This window comes from Apostichopus japonicus, chromosome 20, assembly GCF_037975245.1.
Source record: "Apostichopus japonicus isolate 1M-3 chromosome 20, ASM3797524v1, whole genome shotgun sequence".
NCBI lineage: Eukaryota > Metazoa > Echinodermata > Holothuroidea > Aspidochirotida > Stichopodidae > Apostichopus > Apostichopus japonicus.
Genome location: NC_092580.1, coordinates 8,301,622 through 8,322,728, shown reverse-complemented (window position 1 = coordinate 8,322,728; position 21,107 = coordinate 8,301,622). Strand labels below are relative to the sequence as shown.

The window sequence follows — 21,107 nt, the reverse complement described above, 5'->3', positions numbered from 1 at the left end:
TGTTTTACTATGTATTGTTAAAATGTCTTCACCCAAGTGTAATAAAACATGTGAAAGTAATACTGCAACTGCATAAAGGATGTTAATGCAGTCACGAAATGGTTGGACATGAAAGAATATCAATCAAACAACATAGCAAAGTAGTTTCACAAAGGTAGGATATTTATAGGCCTAAGATCTCTTAATTGTCATATTTGATGGGTTTCATATCCTGTGAGCTATAATGGTGTGTCATTCTGACTGAGTCATGGACATTATTCATAGATGCAAAGTTAGTAAACATTATGACTAAATGTGGCTATGAACATTGGGCTTTTCCCAATAGTGTACATGCTCAGTTACAAACTGTTTTAACAAACTGTTTTTTAACCTACATTCATTGTTCTGGTTTGATGGACTAAATTGAGTATTTTTTTCTTTCAGGTACCTTATCTCTCTATTCATCTTGTACTTATGTTATAACCAAATTGTGACCAAACTTTAAGGGATCATTATTCTGGTGCATAGGCGTAGGAGCCTAATTTGATTTGGGGGGGCTGTAACGACTTGCCCGAAAAATATAGCCAAAATTTTTCGCGTGCTTAGCGCGCGTTCAACATTTCAATGTGCATATCATATAGGCATTCATCGGTTATTACATCACATGCCTTTACCCGATGAATGCTTATATGATATGCACACTAAGTTATTGAATGCGCGCGAAGCGCGCGAAAATTTTGGTTATATTTTCCGTGTTATCACCCTTTCACATTGGTTATAATTATTGGGGAAGTCGTTACGATAATAATAATAATATATCAGTTTAACCATTGAAAAACCATTGCAAATTAACCATTGCAAATTATTCTTCTTTCAGTAGGTGCCCGAAAAGTTATCGCCATATTGCCCAAATTTTCACTAAAAAATATGAAAAACACATTGCAAATTATTCTTCTTTCAGTAGGTGCCCGAAAAATTATCACCATATTGCCCGAATTTTCACTAAAAAAATTGAAATACACACTCCAAATTTTTCTTCTTTCAGTAGGTGCCCGAAAAAATATCACCATATTGCCCGAATTTTCACCAAAATTTTTGGTTGGGGGGGCTGCAGCAGCCCCCCCGCCTCCTACGCCTATGTTCTGGTGCCTGAATTAGTTGAGTGTTGGACTTTGTCTGCATCTTTAGTGCAAAACCACATCTTTGTGACATTTTATATTTATTCACAGAGAATAATTTTTCTCTGCTTACAAAATACCTGTTGTCTTTTGATGATTATTTAAAACTGGATGATGGTATAGTGCTGTAATTTACCCATGTGAAGATAGTAATAGCAATTAAGGATTAAAACAAGTGCAACATTAAACTGCCTTCAGAACAATAAATTGGATCAGTCATATTTATTTATTTTTTTTATCTAAGATCAGTTTTTAATTGTTTGTTTCCTGGTCATTCTTTGTTTTCTGTTTATTAGGAGTTGACAGCAACAGCAATGACGATCCAGGACGCCATCAGTAATCTACAACATGAATACAAACGAACCAGTCAGGTCAGTGAGAGTACTGATGATGGTGGTGAAAACTACCATGGCAACAAGTTACATCCTCCACACCATAAGCTGGTCAGGCTTTGCTCCAGGAATCGAAGGTGTCTATCAAGGGTGAGTATATGCAGGGACAGTAGATAGGATTTATAGGCCAGCTGATTCTGATATAGTCTTGTTAGATAACTTGAACAAATGTTTGTAGTTTCCCACAGGACAACTAGTAACAATAAGAAAAACCATTATTAAATTAGTTAATATACGTCAGTACATGTAGTCAGCCAATCATGCTTGGTAATCCATTAAACCATGAGCTGGTCTAATAACTGAATATACCCATATAAATGTACTGACATCTTAGAAACTGGTTAGTTGTGTGAAAAATGTGATTTATGGTCTTTTATCAAATATACCTCAGACCTCCTTGGCTATGATGAGGTGATTGATGGTCATATATCAAACATACCCCAGACCTCCTTGGCTATGATACAGTGATGATTGTGATATATATCAAACATACCCCAGACATCCTTGGCTATGATGAGATAATTGATAGTCATGTATCAAACATACCCAAGACCTCCTTGGCTATGATGAGGTGATTGATGGTCATTTATCAAACATACCCAAGACCTCCTTGGTTATGATGAGGGGATTGATGGTCATTTATTAAACATACCACAGACCTCCTTGGCTATGATAAGGGGATTGATGGTCATTTATCAAACATAACCAAGACCTCCTTGGCTATGATGAGGTGATTGATGGTCATTTATCAAACATAACCAAGACCTCCTTGGCTATGATGAGGTGTTTGATGGTCATTTATCAAACATACCACAGACCTCCTTGGCTATAATAAGGGGATTGATGGTCATTTATCAAACATACCCTAGACCTCCTTGGCTATGATGAGGTGATTGATGGTCATTTATCAAACATACCACAGACCTCCTTGGCTATGATGATGTGATTGATGGTCATTTATCAAACATACCCTAGACCTCCTTGGCTATGATGAGGTGATTGTAGGTCATTTATCAAATATACCCAAGACCTCCTTGGCTATGATGAGGGGATTGATGGTGATATATCAAAGATACCCAAGACCTCCTTGGCTATGATGAGGTGATTGATGGTGATATACCAAACATACCCAAGACCTCCTTGGCTATGATGAGGTGATTGATGGTGATATATCAAACATACCACAGACCTCCTTGGCTATGATGAGGTGATTGATGGTGATATATCAAACATACCCAAGACCTCCTTGGCTATGATGAGGTGATTGATGGTCATTTATCAAACATACCCTAGACCTCCTTGGCTATGATGAGGTGATTGTAGGTCATTTATCAAATATACCCAAGATCTCCTTGGCTATGATGAGGGGATTGATGGTGATATATCAAAGATACCCAAGACCTCCTTGGCTATGATGAGGTGATTGATGGTGATATACCAAACATACCCAAGACCTCCTTGGCTATGATGAGGTGATTGATGGTGATATATCAAACATACCACAGACCTCCTTGGCTATGATGAGGTGATTGATGGTGATATATCAAACATACCCAAGACCTCCTTGGCTATGATGAGGTGATTGATGGTCATTTATCAAACATACCCAAGACCTCCTTGGCTATGATGAGGTGATTGATGGTGATATATCAAACATACCCAAGACCTCCTTGGCTATGATGAGGGGGATTTATGGTCATTTATCAAACATAACCAAGACCTCCTTGGCTATGTTGAGGTGATTGGTGGTGATATATCAAACTTACCCAAGACCTCCTTGGCTATCATAAGGTGATTGATGGTCATTAATGAAACTTACCCCAGACCTCCTTGGCTAGCTATGATGATGTGATTGATGGTCATTTATTAAACATACCACAGACCTCCTTGGCTATGATTAGATGATTGATGTTGATATATCAAACATACCCAATACCTCCTTAACTATGATGAGGTGATTGATGGTCATTTATCAAACATACCCAAGCCCTCCTTGGCTATGATGAGGTGATTGATAGTCATTTATCAGAAGTCACTAGACACATTTTAGTGGGCAATGCATGGATAAGAAATGTTGCACAACTTCCACTGGCAACTTCCACTCATCTACCATGGCTGGCCTATTGCATTGTAAATCAGTGTCCACTGTTTCAATGGAAGTGGCAAGGATCAGTAACCAGTATTTATAAATTTAGAGCTGTAGCACTTTTCTAACTTGACATATTTTTTCAGGTCAATTTCCAATCTCAATGTAAACTATGAAGCACAGATCAGTTCATAGTTGTCAGTTTGCCATTAGATATGATTCCTACAAGTCAGGTAAGAACTGTTTATTGTGAATCTAGCCTTTAACTCGGTGTGTTCTCTATCTGGTATCGCCCAACATATCAATGTGTGTTAGTGCATGGGGTAAATTCATGCCAGTAATTACATGTAATTACATCTAGCAGGGATTACCCCTGAAATATCTTGTTATTATATAAAGTAAGTTATCTATGCTCAGCTGCATGTTGACACAGGTAACTACAGAGCTGTCATTTACAGAATATAAAGGACTTACTAATAGTTTGCATTACGCTCTCCCTCTGTGTTAGAAACCAGTGAATGGTATCGTATTACCAGTTACCCTCTCCCTCTGTGTTAGCAACCATTGAATGTTATTGTCTTAATAGTTACCCTCTACCTCTGTGTTAGCAACCAGTGAATGGTATGTTTCCAGTTACCCTCTCCCTCTGTGTTATCAACCAGTGAATGGTATCATGTTACCAGTTACCCTCTCCCTCTGTGTGTGCAACCATTGAATGGTATCGTGTTAAGTTACCCTCTGCCTCTGTGTTAGCAACCAGTCAATGGTATCGTGTTACCAGTTACCCTCTCCCTCTGTGTTAGCAACCAGTGAATGGTATCATGTTACCAGTTACCCTCTCCCTCTGTGTGTGCAACCATTGAATGGTATCGTGTTAACAGTTACCCTCTGCCTCTGTGTTAGCAACCAGTCAATAGTATCGTGTTACCAGTTACCCTCTACCTCTGTGTTAGCAACCAGTCAATGGTATGTTTCCAGTTACCCTCTCCCTCTGTGTTAGCAACCAGTGAATGATATTGTGTTACCAGTTACCCTCTCCCTCTGTGTTATCAACCAGTGAATGGTATCGTGTTACCAGTTACCCTCTCCCTCTGTGTGTGCAACCATTGAATGGTATCGTGTTAACTTACCCTCTGCCTCTGTGTTAGCAACCAGTCAATGGTATCGTGTTACCAGTTACCCTCTCCCTCTGTGTTAGCAACCAGTGAATGGTATCATGTTACCAGTTACCCTCTCCCTCTGTGTTAGCAACCATTGAATGTTATCGTGTTAACAGTTACCCTCTCTCTGTGTTAGCAACCATGAATGGTATCATGTTACCAGTTACCCTCTCCCTCTGAGTTAGCAACCATTGAATGGTATCATGTTACTGGATACCCTCTCCCTCTGTGTTAGCAACCAGTGAATGGTATCGTATTACCAGTTACCCTCTCCCTCTGTGTTAGCAGCCAGTGAATGGTATCGTGTTACCAGTTGCCCTCTCCCTCTGTGTTAGCAACCATTAAATGGTATAGTGTTACCAGTTACCCTCTCCCTCTGTGTTAGCAACTATTGAATGGTATCGTGTTACCAGTTGCCCTCTCCCTCTGTGTTAGCAACCATTAAATGGTATAGTGTTACCAGTTACCCTCTCCCTCTGTGTTAGCAACCAGTGAATGGTATCGTGTTACCAGTTACCCTCTCCCTTTGTGTTAGCAACTATTGATGGTATAGTGTTACCAGTTACCCTCTCCTTCTGTGTTAGCAACCAGTGAATGGTATCGTGTTACCAGTTACCCTCTCCCTTTGTGTTAGCAACTATTGATGGTATAGTGTTACCAGTTACCCTCTCCTTCTGTGTTAGCAACCAGTGAATGGTATCGTGTTACCATTTACCCTCTCCCTCTGTGTGAGCAACCATTGAACGGTATCAAACACAAAGTGGTTTATTTGTACCTGCAGTGAAATCAATCATTGCTGTCACTTATTTGCTGTCACATTTCATCTTAGCTGTTGCATGGTTAGCATACAAAAAGCTAGAATTATTTCATAACTATGACAAATAGTTATGTTTTTCCTCATTCTTATTTTTGTGCTGGATAACTTCCAGCTTTGCTGGTGTGACTGTGTGCAGCTTGAGCTAGTGGTGCTAAAGTATAGTTGGACCAATTCCAATAATCTGAAAACTGAACACATGTTTTAGTAGTAGGTTGGCAACGCTATAGATACCATTCAGGATAATCGTTTGGATTGTCATATTTTAATGACCCTTTTCTTCCGATCTTAATTTCATTTCTTGTTTTTTTTTTGGAGGGGAATAACGTTGGAATCATGTCATGTGGTTATAGATATAATTGGTATCCTTTTGTTCCCCTATCGTTTACTTACTTCCTTCCGCTGTGTGTCATAAAGATCATTAACAGATCCTCGTACTAATCTATGGGAAGCCATTTCCTCTGGTTTCATATATAGTTTGTTGTGATTCTTTCACACTAAACTTATTGAGTCTATGGCATTGGATCTGTAAGACCTTCAGGCAAACGGCTTCAGATATTCGAAACTGCAACCAGGAAGTCTGGACAGGTAAAGTAAGAGATGTTATATCACAAAAAATGTTGTAATAACTCTACAGGGGATTTCACATATTGTTATTGATAGCTTGGTGGCGTAAGCTTGCTGTATTATATATAGCATGGTTTGAGCTTGCAAGTGTCGTAACACATGTAATAACACTGTTACTGCGGAATGGAATCTTGCCAAAACAAATCATTTAAAAGAAATTAAAGTTAATTGTTCCAAGCATGGATCAGGTAAGTTATAAATTTGATATTTCTTCAAGAAACAGCAGAAGGACGGCAAACTTTATCTCTATGGACGCCCGTCCACATTCTACTTTATTTGTTGTTAGGTGTTTATATATATTATTACAACCAGCATCAGTAATGCACTTGTTTGTATTCCTAATACAATACCTAGTGCATTTGATGCCAGACTAACTAAGGTTCACTCAGGTATAATCTGAATTAGTCTATTTTATCAGTTGGGATTAACTTTAGGGATTATCCAATTGGTCTTTTGAGGGTAGATCTCATAGATACATCCAAGCTGGGATTTTGAGATGTGATCTGTGGCTCATCTAGGCAGTAAACACCCTGTGATAGATGTGATCCCCTTTACAAGCTCTCTGGTTTTGAAATTTACTAAAAATGATCATGACAGGCTAATCCCAGCAGAGATATAAATATGTTTGTAAACTCTGGCTTTGTTGTGGACAAACTAAATGGAAAAAACTTAATCACAAATATATTTGTCATCAAAGCTTAGAGCAGTTAAGAAACTTAGTTAATGGTTTACCCCCACAAACTTGTCAGGCTAACAACAGGAATTATGACTAGCTTTTATACTATCTATATTTCACTTTGATGAAGCTTTTTAGCATGACATGATGACTTGACCAAGATGTTATACATTACTCTTTCTGTTTTAGTTGCTCTCAGCCGAGTGGAAAGAGGAGAAGAACTCCTCGGAGTCAAGTTCTGTGACTAACTCCGAGCCAAGCACAGAGGACACAGCAACAGATCAACATGACACTGATTTCTCTGATTCTGGTGGAGATACTTCTGTTGCTGTGATAACTGGAGACATAGATAGTCATAAAGACACTACTGAATCAGATGAGAATGGCTTCGTTGAGCTTGAGGAGGATCGGCCAGAGAGTGTTGTTACAGACTTAGAAACGTGTAAAGACTTTGTCCAGGACCTGGCAAATCAAGTGCAAGCCATGCAAGAAGCATTGAGAAAGAGTAAGGAAGATTTAGATAAATGTTTGGTGGATGTTAATGAAGCTACAGACACTGCTAGCAGTGATTACCTAGCAATGCTCCCCTCCAGTCATGAGGAGCAGGAGCAGGTGATTGATGATGGGGGTTATGAGACACCCATCAATGGTCCCCCATTGGTACTCGTCAATGGAGATAGCCACTCCCAGTCGGACTATGAGGAAGTCTCGGATATGTCGGAACCAAGTGAGCGTTCACCAATCAGCAATGGGTATTTGAGTGACACCTACATCAACATATCAACATACGAAATGACTGACTCCTTGCAGAGTTTAACTAATAATGTGAAAGAACTAGATGTCAAACCGGGGGATGAAAACGGCGATGATGATGGTGGTGCTATTTATGAGTTTCCTCCAGAGAGCAGTGGTGACAAGGTTGATTACCATGACAACCAATCCCCACCACCTGCAGAAATAACAGAAGGTGAACCAAAGGCCGAGTTCAGGTATGATGGACCTCTTATATTTGATGAAGATGATAAGAAGGACGTCTTCAAGCTGAAGGAGAAAGACAAAGTGAAGAAGTGGGATCCGGTAAGTGATCAATCCATTAATTGCTATCATTGGAAGTTTCATGGCTGCACGGTTATTTTAAGGATTTTATGTTCCTAATTATTGAAATTGTAGCAGTTTCTGCTCATTTAAGTTGTAGTTAATACTTAAGTGATATTAAATCTGAGCTCAACAGTAATTTCATTGAAACCCGATTTATTTCTTTCATAAAAAGTTGTTTATAATAGCTAGCTGTTGATAACTTTCAAGAATTTTGTTTAATTCTAATATAGTTTGTTTGAGTGGGACAATGCATGCAGGCACAGTATATAGCAAGCATTGGCGTAGGAGGCGGGGGCGCTGGGGGCTGCAGCCCCCCCATCCAAAAACTTTGGGGGAAATTTGGGCAATATGCTGAGAATTTTTCGGCCACCTACTGAAAGAATAATAATTTGCAGTGTGTTTTTCAAAAGTTAAACTTATATTATCGTTATGATTGTAACAACTTCCCCAATAATTATAACCAATATGGAAGGGTAATAACACGGAAAAAGATTGTATGTTATTGGCATGTGATGTAACTGATGAATGCCTATATATGATATGCACATTAACATGTTGAACACGCGCGGAGCGTGCGAACAATTTGGTATTTTTTTTCAGGCAAGTCGTTATAGCCCCCCCCCAAATCAAATTAGGCTCCTACACCTATGATACTGTAGCAAGCATGGACATGAGAATGAATTACTTTGAATTTTCTGGTACAGTAGCACTCATTGGTCAAACCACCTTGAATCAAAAGTATAACTTGACCTTTGGTCATCCTTTACTAGTGTCAGACTGATTAATAGACTGCTAGGTTACTTCCACACACAGATGTAAAGATATCATTACAATGCATCAGCCATGTTATTGGTTATTATAATAAGTTCATCCTGGGTGTTGTCCCTGCCTTTGAAAGTGTAAACAGATTCCAATTTTAGAGACAATCTCTGACGTGTTGTTGGCTGTGGTGTTTCAATAAACCTGTGATTAGATACTTGGAAAACTGCAATTGCACATGAAACTGTGTGCAAGCATATCCAATAAGTGGCCAGCCATGGTAATGTAATCCACTTTACTCAAGCATATCCAATAAGTGTGCCATGGTAATGTTATCCACTTTACTCAAGCATATCCAATAAGTGGGCCATGGTAATGTTATCCACTTTACTCGAGCATATCTAATAATCTAATAATCCACTTTGCTCTATTAAGACAGGGTTTCTTGTGCTGGTGTTTTGTGTCATTAGACTGCAGTACTGTTGATTAATGTGTCTATTGGTTGTGCAGCCTTACTCAAGTACTTTTGTTGTTGTAATCATCATAATTGGTTCTGTTTGACAGCAGATACAAGTGTTAAATATTTTTCTTGGGGCTGGGGAGGACTGGGTAGGGCTGGGGAGGGCTAGGGAGGGCTAGGGAGGGGGGGTTGTACTGCCTTGGTTGCTATGCAGTTAATCATTCTCGTTGGCTCTGTGTGACTTTTTAAATGTCTTTTAAAATCTTCATGAGTGTTTACTCAACTTTATATTAAATTTTTTTTTTATTATGTATCCATGGAGATTGCAAATATATTATTTGCTGGTGTGTTGACACCATTTTTACAGTCAGCTGGCATCCTTTTTTATTTTCATGCCTTCTTGGTCTGTCATAAAACTAATAAATCTATTTCCTTAGAGCGGCTGTTGTTCATACTATTGTTTCCTTCAATGTATTAGCCAAGAGTTGATGCTGCAGTAAATTCTGGCTATCAACAACCTCATCAAAACCATCTAAACAGGTCAAACAGCTGACAGTGGAATCAGTCATACAAAAATCCGCTCAAAATTTAATAATTTTATTCTCAGAACAGGTCACCGTTACTTTTGTCATTTCCTGTTGTATAAGTGCTCAGATTCTGTGTTTACAGAATGCTGCGCATAGCTTCTTGAATTCAATGAAGAAAATGAAGTAATGTGTGGGTTTGTTTTTCAATGTTCATAACTTCATAAGAGAAACTGTGTGGTGAGAAACCCTTTTGCAAAGGTTTGTTTTGTCCAGGGAAACCATTAACAAATCCTATAAACTACCAAACCAATGGAAGACCTGCAGAATTTTCCAGAGACTGTTTACGCCTTATATGGAAACTTGAAGGAATTGTTTCATTGTTCAACTAGTTTGATGTACTCAATAGTGTTTTACAAGATAGATGGAATGGGTAGTTTCCAGATTGCAATAACTCCCAAACCTGTTTACTACATTGATTCCATTCTTTAATGCCCACCTGTAGTTTGACAAATTCTCCACCCCAGCTAGACATCAGCTCTGTCCTGATCATTGTAAATCTTCACAATGGCATTTATAAGCAGGCTACATTATACGGATAATATATAAACCAGTGTGATATTGATGTAACCACATTATTCTCAGGCTATTAATATGCTCTCTAAATTCTTGAAGGTTTTAGAAACTACTGTGTCAGTGTGTCAATGAATGATTTCATAAAATTCTGAAGCTCTTAAAACAATTCACAAGTAGTTAAATTTAGTTTTGAAGACCACCTGCTGCAGGAGGAAGTGACCGGCATACTGATCTAAACTTGAGTATCAGCTCCTTTGTTAAATAATCGAACCATAAACCTGCCAGTTGGCATTCATCCAAACTTGGTTGGAAATTATCAAACGCCAAATTTATTACCCGATGTTAACGTTAGTGGACGTTGCCTTATTTGTCTCCAGGTGCCTCTGCTTAAAGTGCTTTATGAAACACCTTCATCGTGTCAGAACACATGGGCTAATGATGCAGATGAAACACCGCCATCGGGTAAGGCTGGAGAGTGTAGCATGGAAGGCTACATGGATAAACTACCCATGGGACGAAGGCGAGCTTCACTCATGAAGAAATGGAAGAGGAGGTACTTTCGATGCAAAGGAGGAAATTTGTTTTATTATGAGGTCAGTCAATAATTGATAAGCTGCCTGGAAATACATTAAAAGAAGAAGGGTGGTGCTTATTGTATTGTATTTTAGATCCTCCTGCAAGCAGGAACTCGTGAAGAAGCCATCATTGGCTTATCAAAGCTGCAACCCCGCCGAAGTCAGTCTCTTAGATTCATATTTAACGTCCATGATTATGTATTGTCAATTGTCAACAACTCTGTAACTGAATGACATACATTAATCTTGGAGTTGAATCTGTATGTTGAATAGGCCACTATTTATATCCAAAGTCTAATTTCAGGATTTGGGATAAAAGGCTTAAGAAAGTGTAAGCTTTTTTCCTATGCTTTTAGGTTTTTTAACTTAATATATCTAAGTAAAGGGAAGTTAACTATTGTGTAATTGTCAATTAAATTTCTGATCATTAGTCCATTGAGATGGAGAAGTAAAAAGGTTCTTATTCATGTTACCATTGCTTTATATTGTTAGAACATGATCTCTATGTGTAGTAGCCTAGTTGTCTTTATACAATGTTTTATGGCATTCCTTGCTGGTTTGCTAATTTGTGTTTTCTCTAGTCTCTTAGTCCATGAAGCAATAACTGATTAATGCTGCTTTGAAATAATAACATCTTAGCCTTGTTCTGAATCTCCATTGAAGAGTAGATTAGGCAGGCCTTCTAACATTTAAAGTATGCTCTAAACATTTCCTTCCCAGGATCATAAGGCCAAGAAGTCTTTGGGATATCTTCATCTTGTTGGTGGTAAAGTCACTGAGACCAGCAATAAAGTTCTTGAAGTAACAGATGTGGTGAGTTTATCAACCTTCAAACAAGGTTTCTGTTGTGAAGTCACAACAAAACTGGCCATTGGCAAGAAGGGCATTCTTGCCTGCATGGGTTAAAGTGTTGGGTTAATTGTAACTTAACACAAGCATTGTAATCATTTGTTATCTCTAAATGCAATTAAAAACAATCATGAAACAATCACTTCCATCATGGAGGAGATGAGATCTGCAACACCATGGATTGCTCTCTTGTTCATTTACAAACTTCCTTTTGGTTCTATTGTTATACACTTTTAGAAGTTCATATATTTGGTTTTTGGGAGTTGGAGTCCTCTGATGGGGTGAAGGTGTTGGAGGGTTGGGGGGGGGGGGGAGGGCAGGATGGGCTGAAATTGAAGAAGTTTGAATGTTACTATTCACCATTTTAAGTTCTTTGTTTGCAATGTAATAGTTTCATTGCAAAGTTTGTACTTCATAGCATGTCCATGCATTAAAGTAAGTGAGAAACTACCTAACAGGAATATTTAACATAGAGATAGATGGAGTTACATTTGCTTAGTTTTTATTATAATTAAAAAACAGATAGATAGATTGACGGATGGACGGACGAATGTTATAACTACATGCATACAGAACTTTAATTTACATTGTTAAGACTGTTAGTGGAGAGCTTATATCTACTTTAATTTCAGTTAAGACTGTTGATGGAGAGCTTGATTGTACTTTACCTTTAATTGTTTTGATGAGGACAGATATTTCTGGAAAGGAATTTGAATTTCCTGCCAAAGAAAACAAGTCAGGGTTAATGATCTATCTGATATGTGATCCGAAGAACAGGATGTTAGGTTCAAGGAAAGTCATTTTGAAAGGTCAGATGACCTTCTACTGCTGACATGTTATGTTTTGCCACAAGAATAGGTCTTGTGTAACTCTAGGAAAAGTTTTCTGCACATTTATGGATTCAAATTCCCAGGTTAGACATATAATATGATAATGTGGTAGATTATTTAGTTGCACTTTTCTTTTACAAATGAAATGTACATGTGATAATGCAAGCAAAGTCTAACTCTGTTACTATTTAATAACATTTGGTAATATGAATTCCAAGCACCAACCAAAATACTACTTAGCAAAACTCTTATTATGGTTCAGCTGCAAATATACATTGAATATAGCACCAATTACTAACTACACACCCCCTCTCCCCCCCCCCCAAATTCCTACTGTCAAAAACTACGACCATTCAGAATAAAAGATGTTTCTTTGTCATCCATTAAGGCATACCATATGCACCTAATATGCTCATGTCCATTAGGGCATACCATATGCTCCTAACATGCTCATGTCCATTAGGGCCTACCATATGATCCTAACATGCTCATGTCCATTAGGACATACCATATGATCCTAAAATGCTCATGTCCATTAGGACATAGCATATGCTCCTAATATGCTCATGTCCATTAGGGCATAGCATATGCTCCTAATATGCTCATGTCCATTAGGGCATAGTACCATATGCTCCTAATATGCTCATGTCCATTAGGGCATAGTACCATATGCTCCTAATATGCTCATGTCTATTAGGGCCTACCATATGATCCTAATATGCTCATGTCCATTAGGGCATAGCATATGATCCTAATATGCTCATGTCCATTAGGGCCTACCAAATGCTCCTAATATGTCAGAATATTCCCTCATTTTTTTCTTTTTTCATAGAGGGGGCGAGTACTCCTTCTTCGATGTGCCACAAAGATGGAGTTTGAGGATTGGAAGGCCATCCTGAATGTTGAAACTGGTTTTTATGTATGTCAGAGATCGTCTCTAATCAACACAATCACAAAGGTAAGAATTGTTTGTAGTTGCTTGGCTCAAGGATGTAAAGTCATTTTAGTTGATTGATATCTTTGCATTGATCATATACAGGCAAAGGTGACATGATTAAAGTCTTTGACACCAAACATTAATGGAATAGTTTACTTTGCAGAAGAGTTTATGAATTTTTGTTTACCTATAGTATCAGACTATATGAGCATTCCCTTTGTCTTTCATTTAGTTAGGGGGGAGGGGGCTGGGGTTGAGGGAGGTATGGAATAGATTTTGTTTCACTCTGGTTTTACTGTACTGGTTCAATATGCTCAGTATGTATCTCACAATTAAGGCAACGTTTAATGTCAGATTTCTTGAAAGAGAATGAACTGAGCTATTAAATCCTTCAACTACTGGTTTTCCATGAATTAAAGTTTTCAAGATCACCAGAATTCAGATCAAATACAAAACTAATTACCATCATTCTCTTCTGTAGACTTACTACCTGTATAATAAAATCTCTTTCTCTCACCATAATTCATGTCTCCATTTATGAATCATGATACAGCAGTCCAGTGTTTATTTTCAGTGATCTCATCCCTGTATATTTACATCATCTATTATTACACATGTGTATTCTCCCCCTCTCTTCCAGTCTGTGGTGATTATTGATATCGGGTCCTGTTCTGTCAGGGCTGGCATACTCTCTGATTGTGACACTGTGTATCCTCAGCGATTCTTTCCTAGTGCTGCTGCCGTCAATCACAGGAACAAGGACTCTGTTGTCTACGGCTTTGATGCTTTTACTCCTCAAGCTAGAGCTAATGCCAGAGTAGTCTTTCCACTTCGAAGACCTCCAAGGCTGGAGCAGGTAACGATGTTAACTCCAAATACTCCATCCTTTATTCTTGAATTAAAAGTATTGAGATAAGATCACTATCTGAATGATATGAAATTATGACAGTTAATAGGGAAGTGTGTATGTAAGTGTAGTTAGAAGGTACTCACAATATATGACAGTAGTGGATGGCCCAGCTAGTAACAGACATGTGTTTATCATCGCTATATGGATCATGAGCTTGCTTATGATGTATAGATGACATTAAACAGTGGTCAACAGTGGTCAATAGCGGTATACAAGACTGGTTTGAGACAAGCATCAAACTCATTATGTAATCAGGAAAAATAGATCAGGAAAGTATGAAATTGCCATATTTGCATATAAAGATGTTCATTGAAATATGATTAAGATGATAATCCTACACAAGCACGGGAACTCACCAAACTACTAATTAATACAACAGAGTTGCATGTTGTCTCGGAGTTTACCATTCTGGATATATCAGTAGGTTACAAAACATATCCTCATTAGACTTAATGTGATAGGTTATAGTAAGATATGCCAACTACCCTGTCCCATCTCATCAGCCATCCACCCCCTCACTGATGGAAACAGCTGGTAACACCACTGGTATGTATTCCTACCTGACACATGTAGGATAGATTCAATACTTGTGGTCAAAACATATCCTGATGGACTCAATGTGATAGGTTATAGTAAGATATGCCAACTACCCTGTCCTATCTCATCAGCCATCCAGCCCCTCACTGATGGAAACAGCTGTTAACACCACTGGTATGTATTCCTACCTGACACATGTAGGATAGATTCCACACTTGTTGTTATGAGAGCTGTTTGTATTTGTAATGATCTGATTCTAATTACTGTATGAAACAAGGATGTGGGAACTTATGGTTTCCAGCAAACTCTACGTCATTCAATTAATTAAACGCGACTGCTTACCTGTTAATTTCCTGCAATCTGAAAAGGTTCAGTTAACAAATTCACTTGGGCTTTTCTGTCTCTTGATGAACAGGAAGTCTGTTGTTAAAGAGTTCATGATGCCAAATTATTAATTCCAGGATAAAAGGTCCTTAAAATAAATAGTAGTGAGGGAATCTCCATAAACAGTTATAGTGATGAATATGGATGAAATGTTACAAATATCACTTAAATGTAATAACCAAAGAATGTTCTCATGATCACTTAAAATGGTGTTTGTGACTGACAGACTGGCTAATATTGGATGTTTGTGGATATCTAATAGACTGGTAACCAGACTGGCTAATATTGGATGTTTGTGGATATCTAATAGACTGGTAACCAGACTGGCTAATATTGGGTGTTTGTGGATATCTAATAGACTGGTAACCAGACTGGCTAATATTGGATGTTTGTGGATACCTAATAGACTGGTAACCAGACTGGCTAATATTGGGTGTCTGTGGATATCTGATAACCAGCTTGGCTAATCTTGGGTGTTTGTGGATATCTAATAGTCTGGTAACCAGACTGGCTAATATTGGATGTTTGTGGATATCTAATAGACTGGTAACCCAGACTGGCTAATATTGGATGTTTGTGGATATCTAGTAGACTGTTAACCAGACTGGCTAATATTGGATGTTTGTGGATATCTAATAGACTGGTTACCAGACTGGCTAATATTGGATGTTTGTGGATATCTAATAGACTGGTAACCAGACTGGCTAATATTGGGTGTTTGTGGATATCTAATAGACTGGTAACCAGACTGGCTAATATTGGATGTTTGTGGACACCTAATAGACTGGTAACCAGCTTGGCTAATCTTGGGTGTTTGTGGATATCTAATAGTCTGGTAACCAGACTGGCTAATATTGGATGTTTGTGGATATCTAGTAGACTGTTAACCAGACTGGCTAATATTGGATGTTTGTGGATATCTAGTAGACTGTTAACCAGACTGGCTAATATTGGATGTTTGTGGATATCTAATGGACTGGTAACCAGACTGGCTAATGTTGGATGTTTGTGGATATCTAATGGACTGGTCACCAGACTGGCTAATATTGGATGTTTGTGGATATCTAATAGACTGGTAACCAGACTGGCTAATGTTGGGTGTCTGTGGATATCTAATGGACTGGTCACCAGACTGGCTATTATTAGGTGTCTGTGGCTGTGAACTTATCCCAAACAGTACATACTGGTATAAATCTAGTAAGGGTACTTTAGATTAGTCTTAACTGTCTGTTAAAGGTGAACTATTTTCACTGAAAAGGGTCAATTGACATAAAAACGATAATAAATTAAACCTTTGAATTTGGCATGGATCAGTGCATAAGCCTATATGGCTTGGTACTTGACAAGTTCCCTTAATATTACCCTAGTAAGTTAAAGGGGACACCCAACCATCATAGTTAGCTAATGTGACAGAGGTATGTGTGAAGAAAAACTCCCTCAAGCAGCTAAGAAAGTCTTGCACCGTTTGGGAGATATTGTAGTTTAATAGTCATGTCTAGAAGCTGTCATTCAGTAAACCTGTGATGTCATGATTGCTCTAGGATCTGAAACCGTTTACTTCTATTTGTTTTTTCTTTTCATATTTTTGAAGTATGATAATTGATAACAGTGGAAAAACCTATCTCCATTTGTAGAAAATAAACATTTCAAGAAATAAGGAAAAACGTAACAGATTTCAGCACATGTGGCTCGATGATGTAATATTTAGACTTGCTCAAGTCTTCAGCCTTGTGTTTGAAGGAACATTAAATCTGTGATCTGTTTGGGGAAGTTGTTAACACAGACCAATGATGATGTTTGGGTTTGTGTCTTCTTGAATTGACAAGAACATTTCCTATGGATAATTCCTAGCGAGGGAGTGTGGATAAGTGGTTGACTGTCTCTTTGAGCTAATGAATATTCATGCTCAGTTCCTGTTTAAATGAAGGGGATGGTATGCTTGATTTGTGAGGCATCTCATGTTGGAGACAGATATCCACTTATTTCTTACACCATTTGCTGTTTATTTCAACAGTTCAAACTCAATTTGCAGCTAATAGAGGGCCTCTTAGATACAGCTTTTACAGAACTGAAAATTGATCCCAGACCGTACACCGTGATGCTGGTGGTTCCCTTCAACCTTGGACCAAAGTCTACAGTAAGTTTGTTGGTGTAGCTTTACGATTGGACTGTCATTGCCATGTTGAACAATTTACAGGTTCTTGGTTTGTTAACAAAGTGCTATTGTTTTGGATGTGGGTGCTGAATAAATTTGTCTGTAAAGTTTGTTTCAACTGAACAGACAATTTGAACACCGGTACCATTGAATACATAGTAAAAGATGGGTACAATATTTTCTGACCTTGACATGCAATCTTAAAAGAAAACAGTTATAATTCAGTATATTAAATTTATATTGTTGAGTTTACAGAATAACAGATCTGATTAGGCCGAGAATTATCAGCAAATGTTGAAATTTACAAGATGTTGTTGATGAGATTTATTTAGCTAGAATGTAATTTATATCCAAATAAAAACAAATACCTTTCTATTTGTCTCTATTCTGGATAAAACTGTCTATGTAAAGGGATGTTTCCTATAGATATGAATAATATCATCCCAGTGTTACTCAATGAAATTAAACTACTGGTTTTATTTTTTTTTCAGGAGAAAATAGTTGAGATGGTGTTTGATCAGTTTTATGTTGAAGGTATCTATATACAAGAACAAGCCCTGATGTCTCTGTACTCTTACAAGGCTACTTCAGGGATTGTAGGTAAGCACACTGAATGTTACTCTGTAGGTAATAATGGTGGTATCTAGTAACAAGCACTGATGTCTCTATACTCCTACAAGCCTACCTCAGGCATTGTAGGTAAGCACACTGAATGTTACTGTGTTAGGTAATAATGGTGGTATCTAGTAACAAGCACTGATGTCTCTATACTCCTACAAGCCTACCTCAGGCATTGCAGGTAAGCACACTGAATGTTACTGTGTTAGGTAATAATGGTGGTATCTAGTAACAAGCACTGATGTCTCTATACCCCTACAAGCCTACCTCAGGTATTGCAGGTAAGCACACTGAATGTTACTGTGTTAGGTAATAATGGTGGTATCTAGTAACAAGCACTGATGTCTCTATACTCCTACAAGCCTACCTCAGGCATTGCAGGTAAGCACACTGAATGTTACTGTGTTAGGTAATAATGGTGGTATCTAGTAACAAGCACTGATGTCTCTATACTCCTACAAGCCTACCTCAGGCATTGCAGGTAAGCACACTGAATGTTACTGTGTTAGGTAATAATGGTGGTATCTAGTAACAAGCACTGATGTCTCTATACCCCTACAAGCCTACCTCAGGCATTGCAGGTAAGCACACTGAATGTTACTGTGTTAGGTAATAATGGTGGTATCTAGTAACAAGCACTGATGTCTCTATACTCCTACAAGCCTACCTCAGGCATTGTAGGTAAGCACACTGAATGTTACTGTGTTAGGTAATAATGGTGGTATCTAGTAACAAGCACTGATGTCTCTATACTCCTACAAGCCTACCTCAGGCATTGCAGGTAAGCACACTGAATGTTACTGTGTTAGGTAATAATGGTGGTATCTAGTAACAAGCACTGATGTCTCTATACCCCTACAAGCCTACCTCAGGTATTGCAGGTAAGCACACTGAATGTTACTGTGTTAGGTAATAATGGTGGTATCTAGCAACAAGCTCAGATCTTACATCTTATAATATCATAGGTATCATAACTAATCCATACATTATTAGGTAATGTTGCAATTACCTATGTCTAACAGTGGAGCAAATATTCATTACACACATGTGCTCTTGTAAGGTTTCCTCTGACTGATAGGTCTAAATAAACTAATTCATTCACTATGAGGTAATACTGCAATTCAATGTTGTGCTGTTCTACAGTTACCTCTTGTGAGCATTAACAAACTTGAAAACATTCCAAATACGTTAAGTCTAAATGTTCTATTTGTGACGTAAAGCCAAGGTTCAGTAACCGATCACCTCTATTAGTTGAGGAGAACATCATTAAAGTACTAATTAGCTTCCTCTGATCATTGGTTAACCTTGAAACCAATCACAGACAGAAGATGGAAGTTGTAATTGTCACCTACCTCAACCTTTCATAAAGGAGTGATAATGTGATAAGTGAAAAACAGATTAGTTGAACCATTCCCTGGAGCAAACATTGGGATCAAGGAGGTTAGAGGTAAGGTCATGGGGAAGGGTCACTTGGGAGCAGTGAGTGACTAGTCTGGAGAAAGTGTGTGTATTCAATTGTCTGTTTTAGGGCTGATCAGGCATAAGTTCATTCTTGTTTGAGGTGATTGCAGGCAATACCGCAATGAAATCAGCAGTCATTCATGTATTGCGGCTTATGTTAGCATATTGATTTGCTGCAAGCTCTCATTCCTGGTCAATCAGGTATTATAACATCGTTGCTCACATTAGTTTATGAAACATTTTAATAAGTTATCACTGGTGATTGTTCAGTGATACATAATAATAGTACTTGCATTTCATTCCCACTTCAAATAAACAAAACAAAGAATACTGGTCACTAAAATAGATGGTGTCACAACAGATGAAGAAAATTTACATAATGTCTGCTGTTTAATCACAAAATAGAATAAAAGTACCATAACTAGGTTATGTTTTTGTTTTGAATGAATTGATGCTTGGCCTGAATCGAAAGTATGAATTAGCCGGGTAGCTTCTGAGGAGTAAGTGCTAGCATATTGAAGGACAGGAAAAACATCTTTCTTAGGAAACATTGCACTAGTTACCTTAAAAATACTACAATTATTGTTTATAACAAATATTGCATATTATTATTCTTGGTGAAGATAGAAAGCATAAAATATCTATGTTATTTTCAGGACTTTCTGTACAAGTACATTTACTAGAGGTCACCATGTTTTGCATTTTTCTCATTTTGCAGTAAACCTTGGTGAGAAGTTAGATGTTGTTCCTATTGTGGATGGGTTCGTTGTGGAGAAAGGAGTTTGTAGGCTTCCATTTGGTGGACGACAAATCACAGAAACACTAACAAGGCTTCTAACAGAATCTGGTCACAGGTAACTTGAAGGACATTGGAATCAAGTCACAGCTGATAACTTGTATGACATTGGAATCAAGTCACAGCTGATAACTTGTATGACAATCAGAATCAAGTCACAATTGTTAACTAGTAGAATAATTAAATTCAAGTCACATATGTCAACTTGTAGAATAATCAAGAGCAAGTCACAACTGGTAACTTGTTGAAAAATCAGAATCAAGTCGAAACCAGTATCTTGTAGACCAATTAGAATCAAGTCACAGCTGGTAATTTGTAGAATACTTCAAATGGTCACATCTTGTAACTTGTAGGCCAATTAGAATCAATTCACATCTGGTAATTTGTAGAACAATTGGAATCAAGTCTCATGCGGTAATTTGTTAAACAATCAGTATGAAATCATCACAGCTGGTAACTTGTAGAATAATTAGAATCAAGTCACCTCTTGTAACTTGTAGAAAAATTAAAATCAAGTCACATTTGGTAACTTGTTGAATAATCAGAATCAAGTCAAATCTTGTAACTTGTTGAATATTCAGAATGAAATCACAGCTTGTAACTTGTAGATCAAATAGAATCAAATCACATCTGTCAACTTGTAGAATAACTAGAATCAAGTCACATCTCGTAACTTGTAAAATAACTAAAATCAAGTCACATTTGGTAAATTGTAGAATAACTAAA

General features: G+C 37.8%; 1 protein-coding gene across 5 annotated transcripts in view; it reads left to right on the top strand.

Annotated features, from left to right (window-relative positions):
• The window catches only part of LOC139961141 (uncharacterized), a 58,267-nt gene that overhangs the window by 19,183 nt on the left and 17,977 nt on the right, over positions 1-21,107 (top strand). For all 5 annotated transcript variants that reach the window (XR_011790729.1, XR_011790728.1, XM_071960062.1 and 2 more), the window contains 9 exons: positions 1,454-1,639; positions 7,102-7,989; positions 10,707-10,922; positions 11,625-11,717; positions 13,416-13,541; positions 14,161-14,376; positions 17,366-17,488; positions 17,998-18,106; positions 20,304-20,439. Coding sequence is in view for 3 of the 5 variants with exons in the window: in XM_071960062.1 (XP_071816163.1) it covers positions 1,454-1,639; positions 7,102-7,989; positions 10,707-10,922; positions 11,625-11,717; positions 13,416-13,541; positions 14,161-14,376; positions 17,366-17,488; positions 17,998-18,106; positions 20,304-20,439 (2,093 nt within the window). In the remaining 2 variants the exon portion in view is untranslated. The remainder of the gene's footprint in view (positions 1-1,453; positions 1,640-7,101; positions 7,990-10,706; positions 10,923-11,624; positions 11,718-13,415; positions 13,542-14,160; positions 14,377-17,365; positions 17,489-17,997; positions 18,107-20,303; positions 20,440-21,107) is intronic.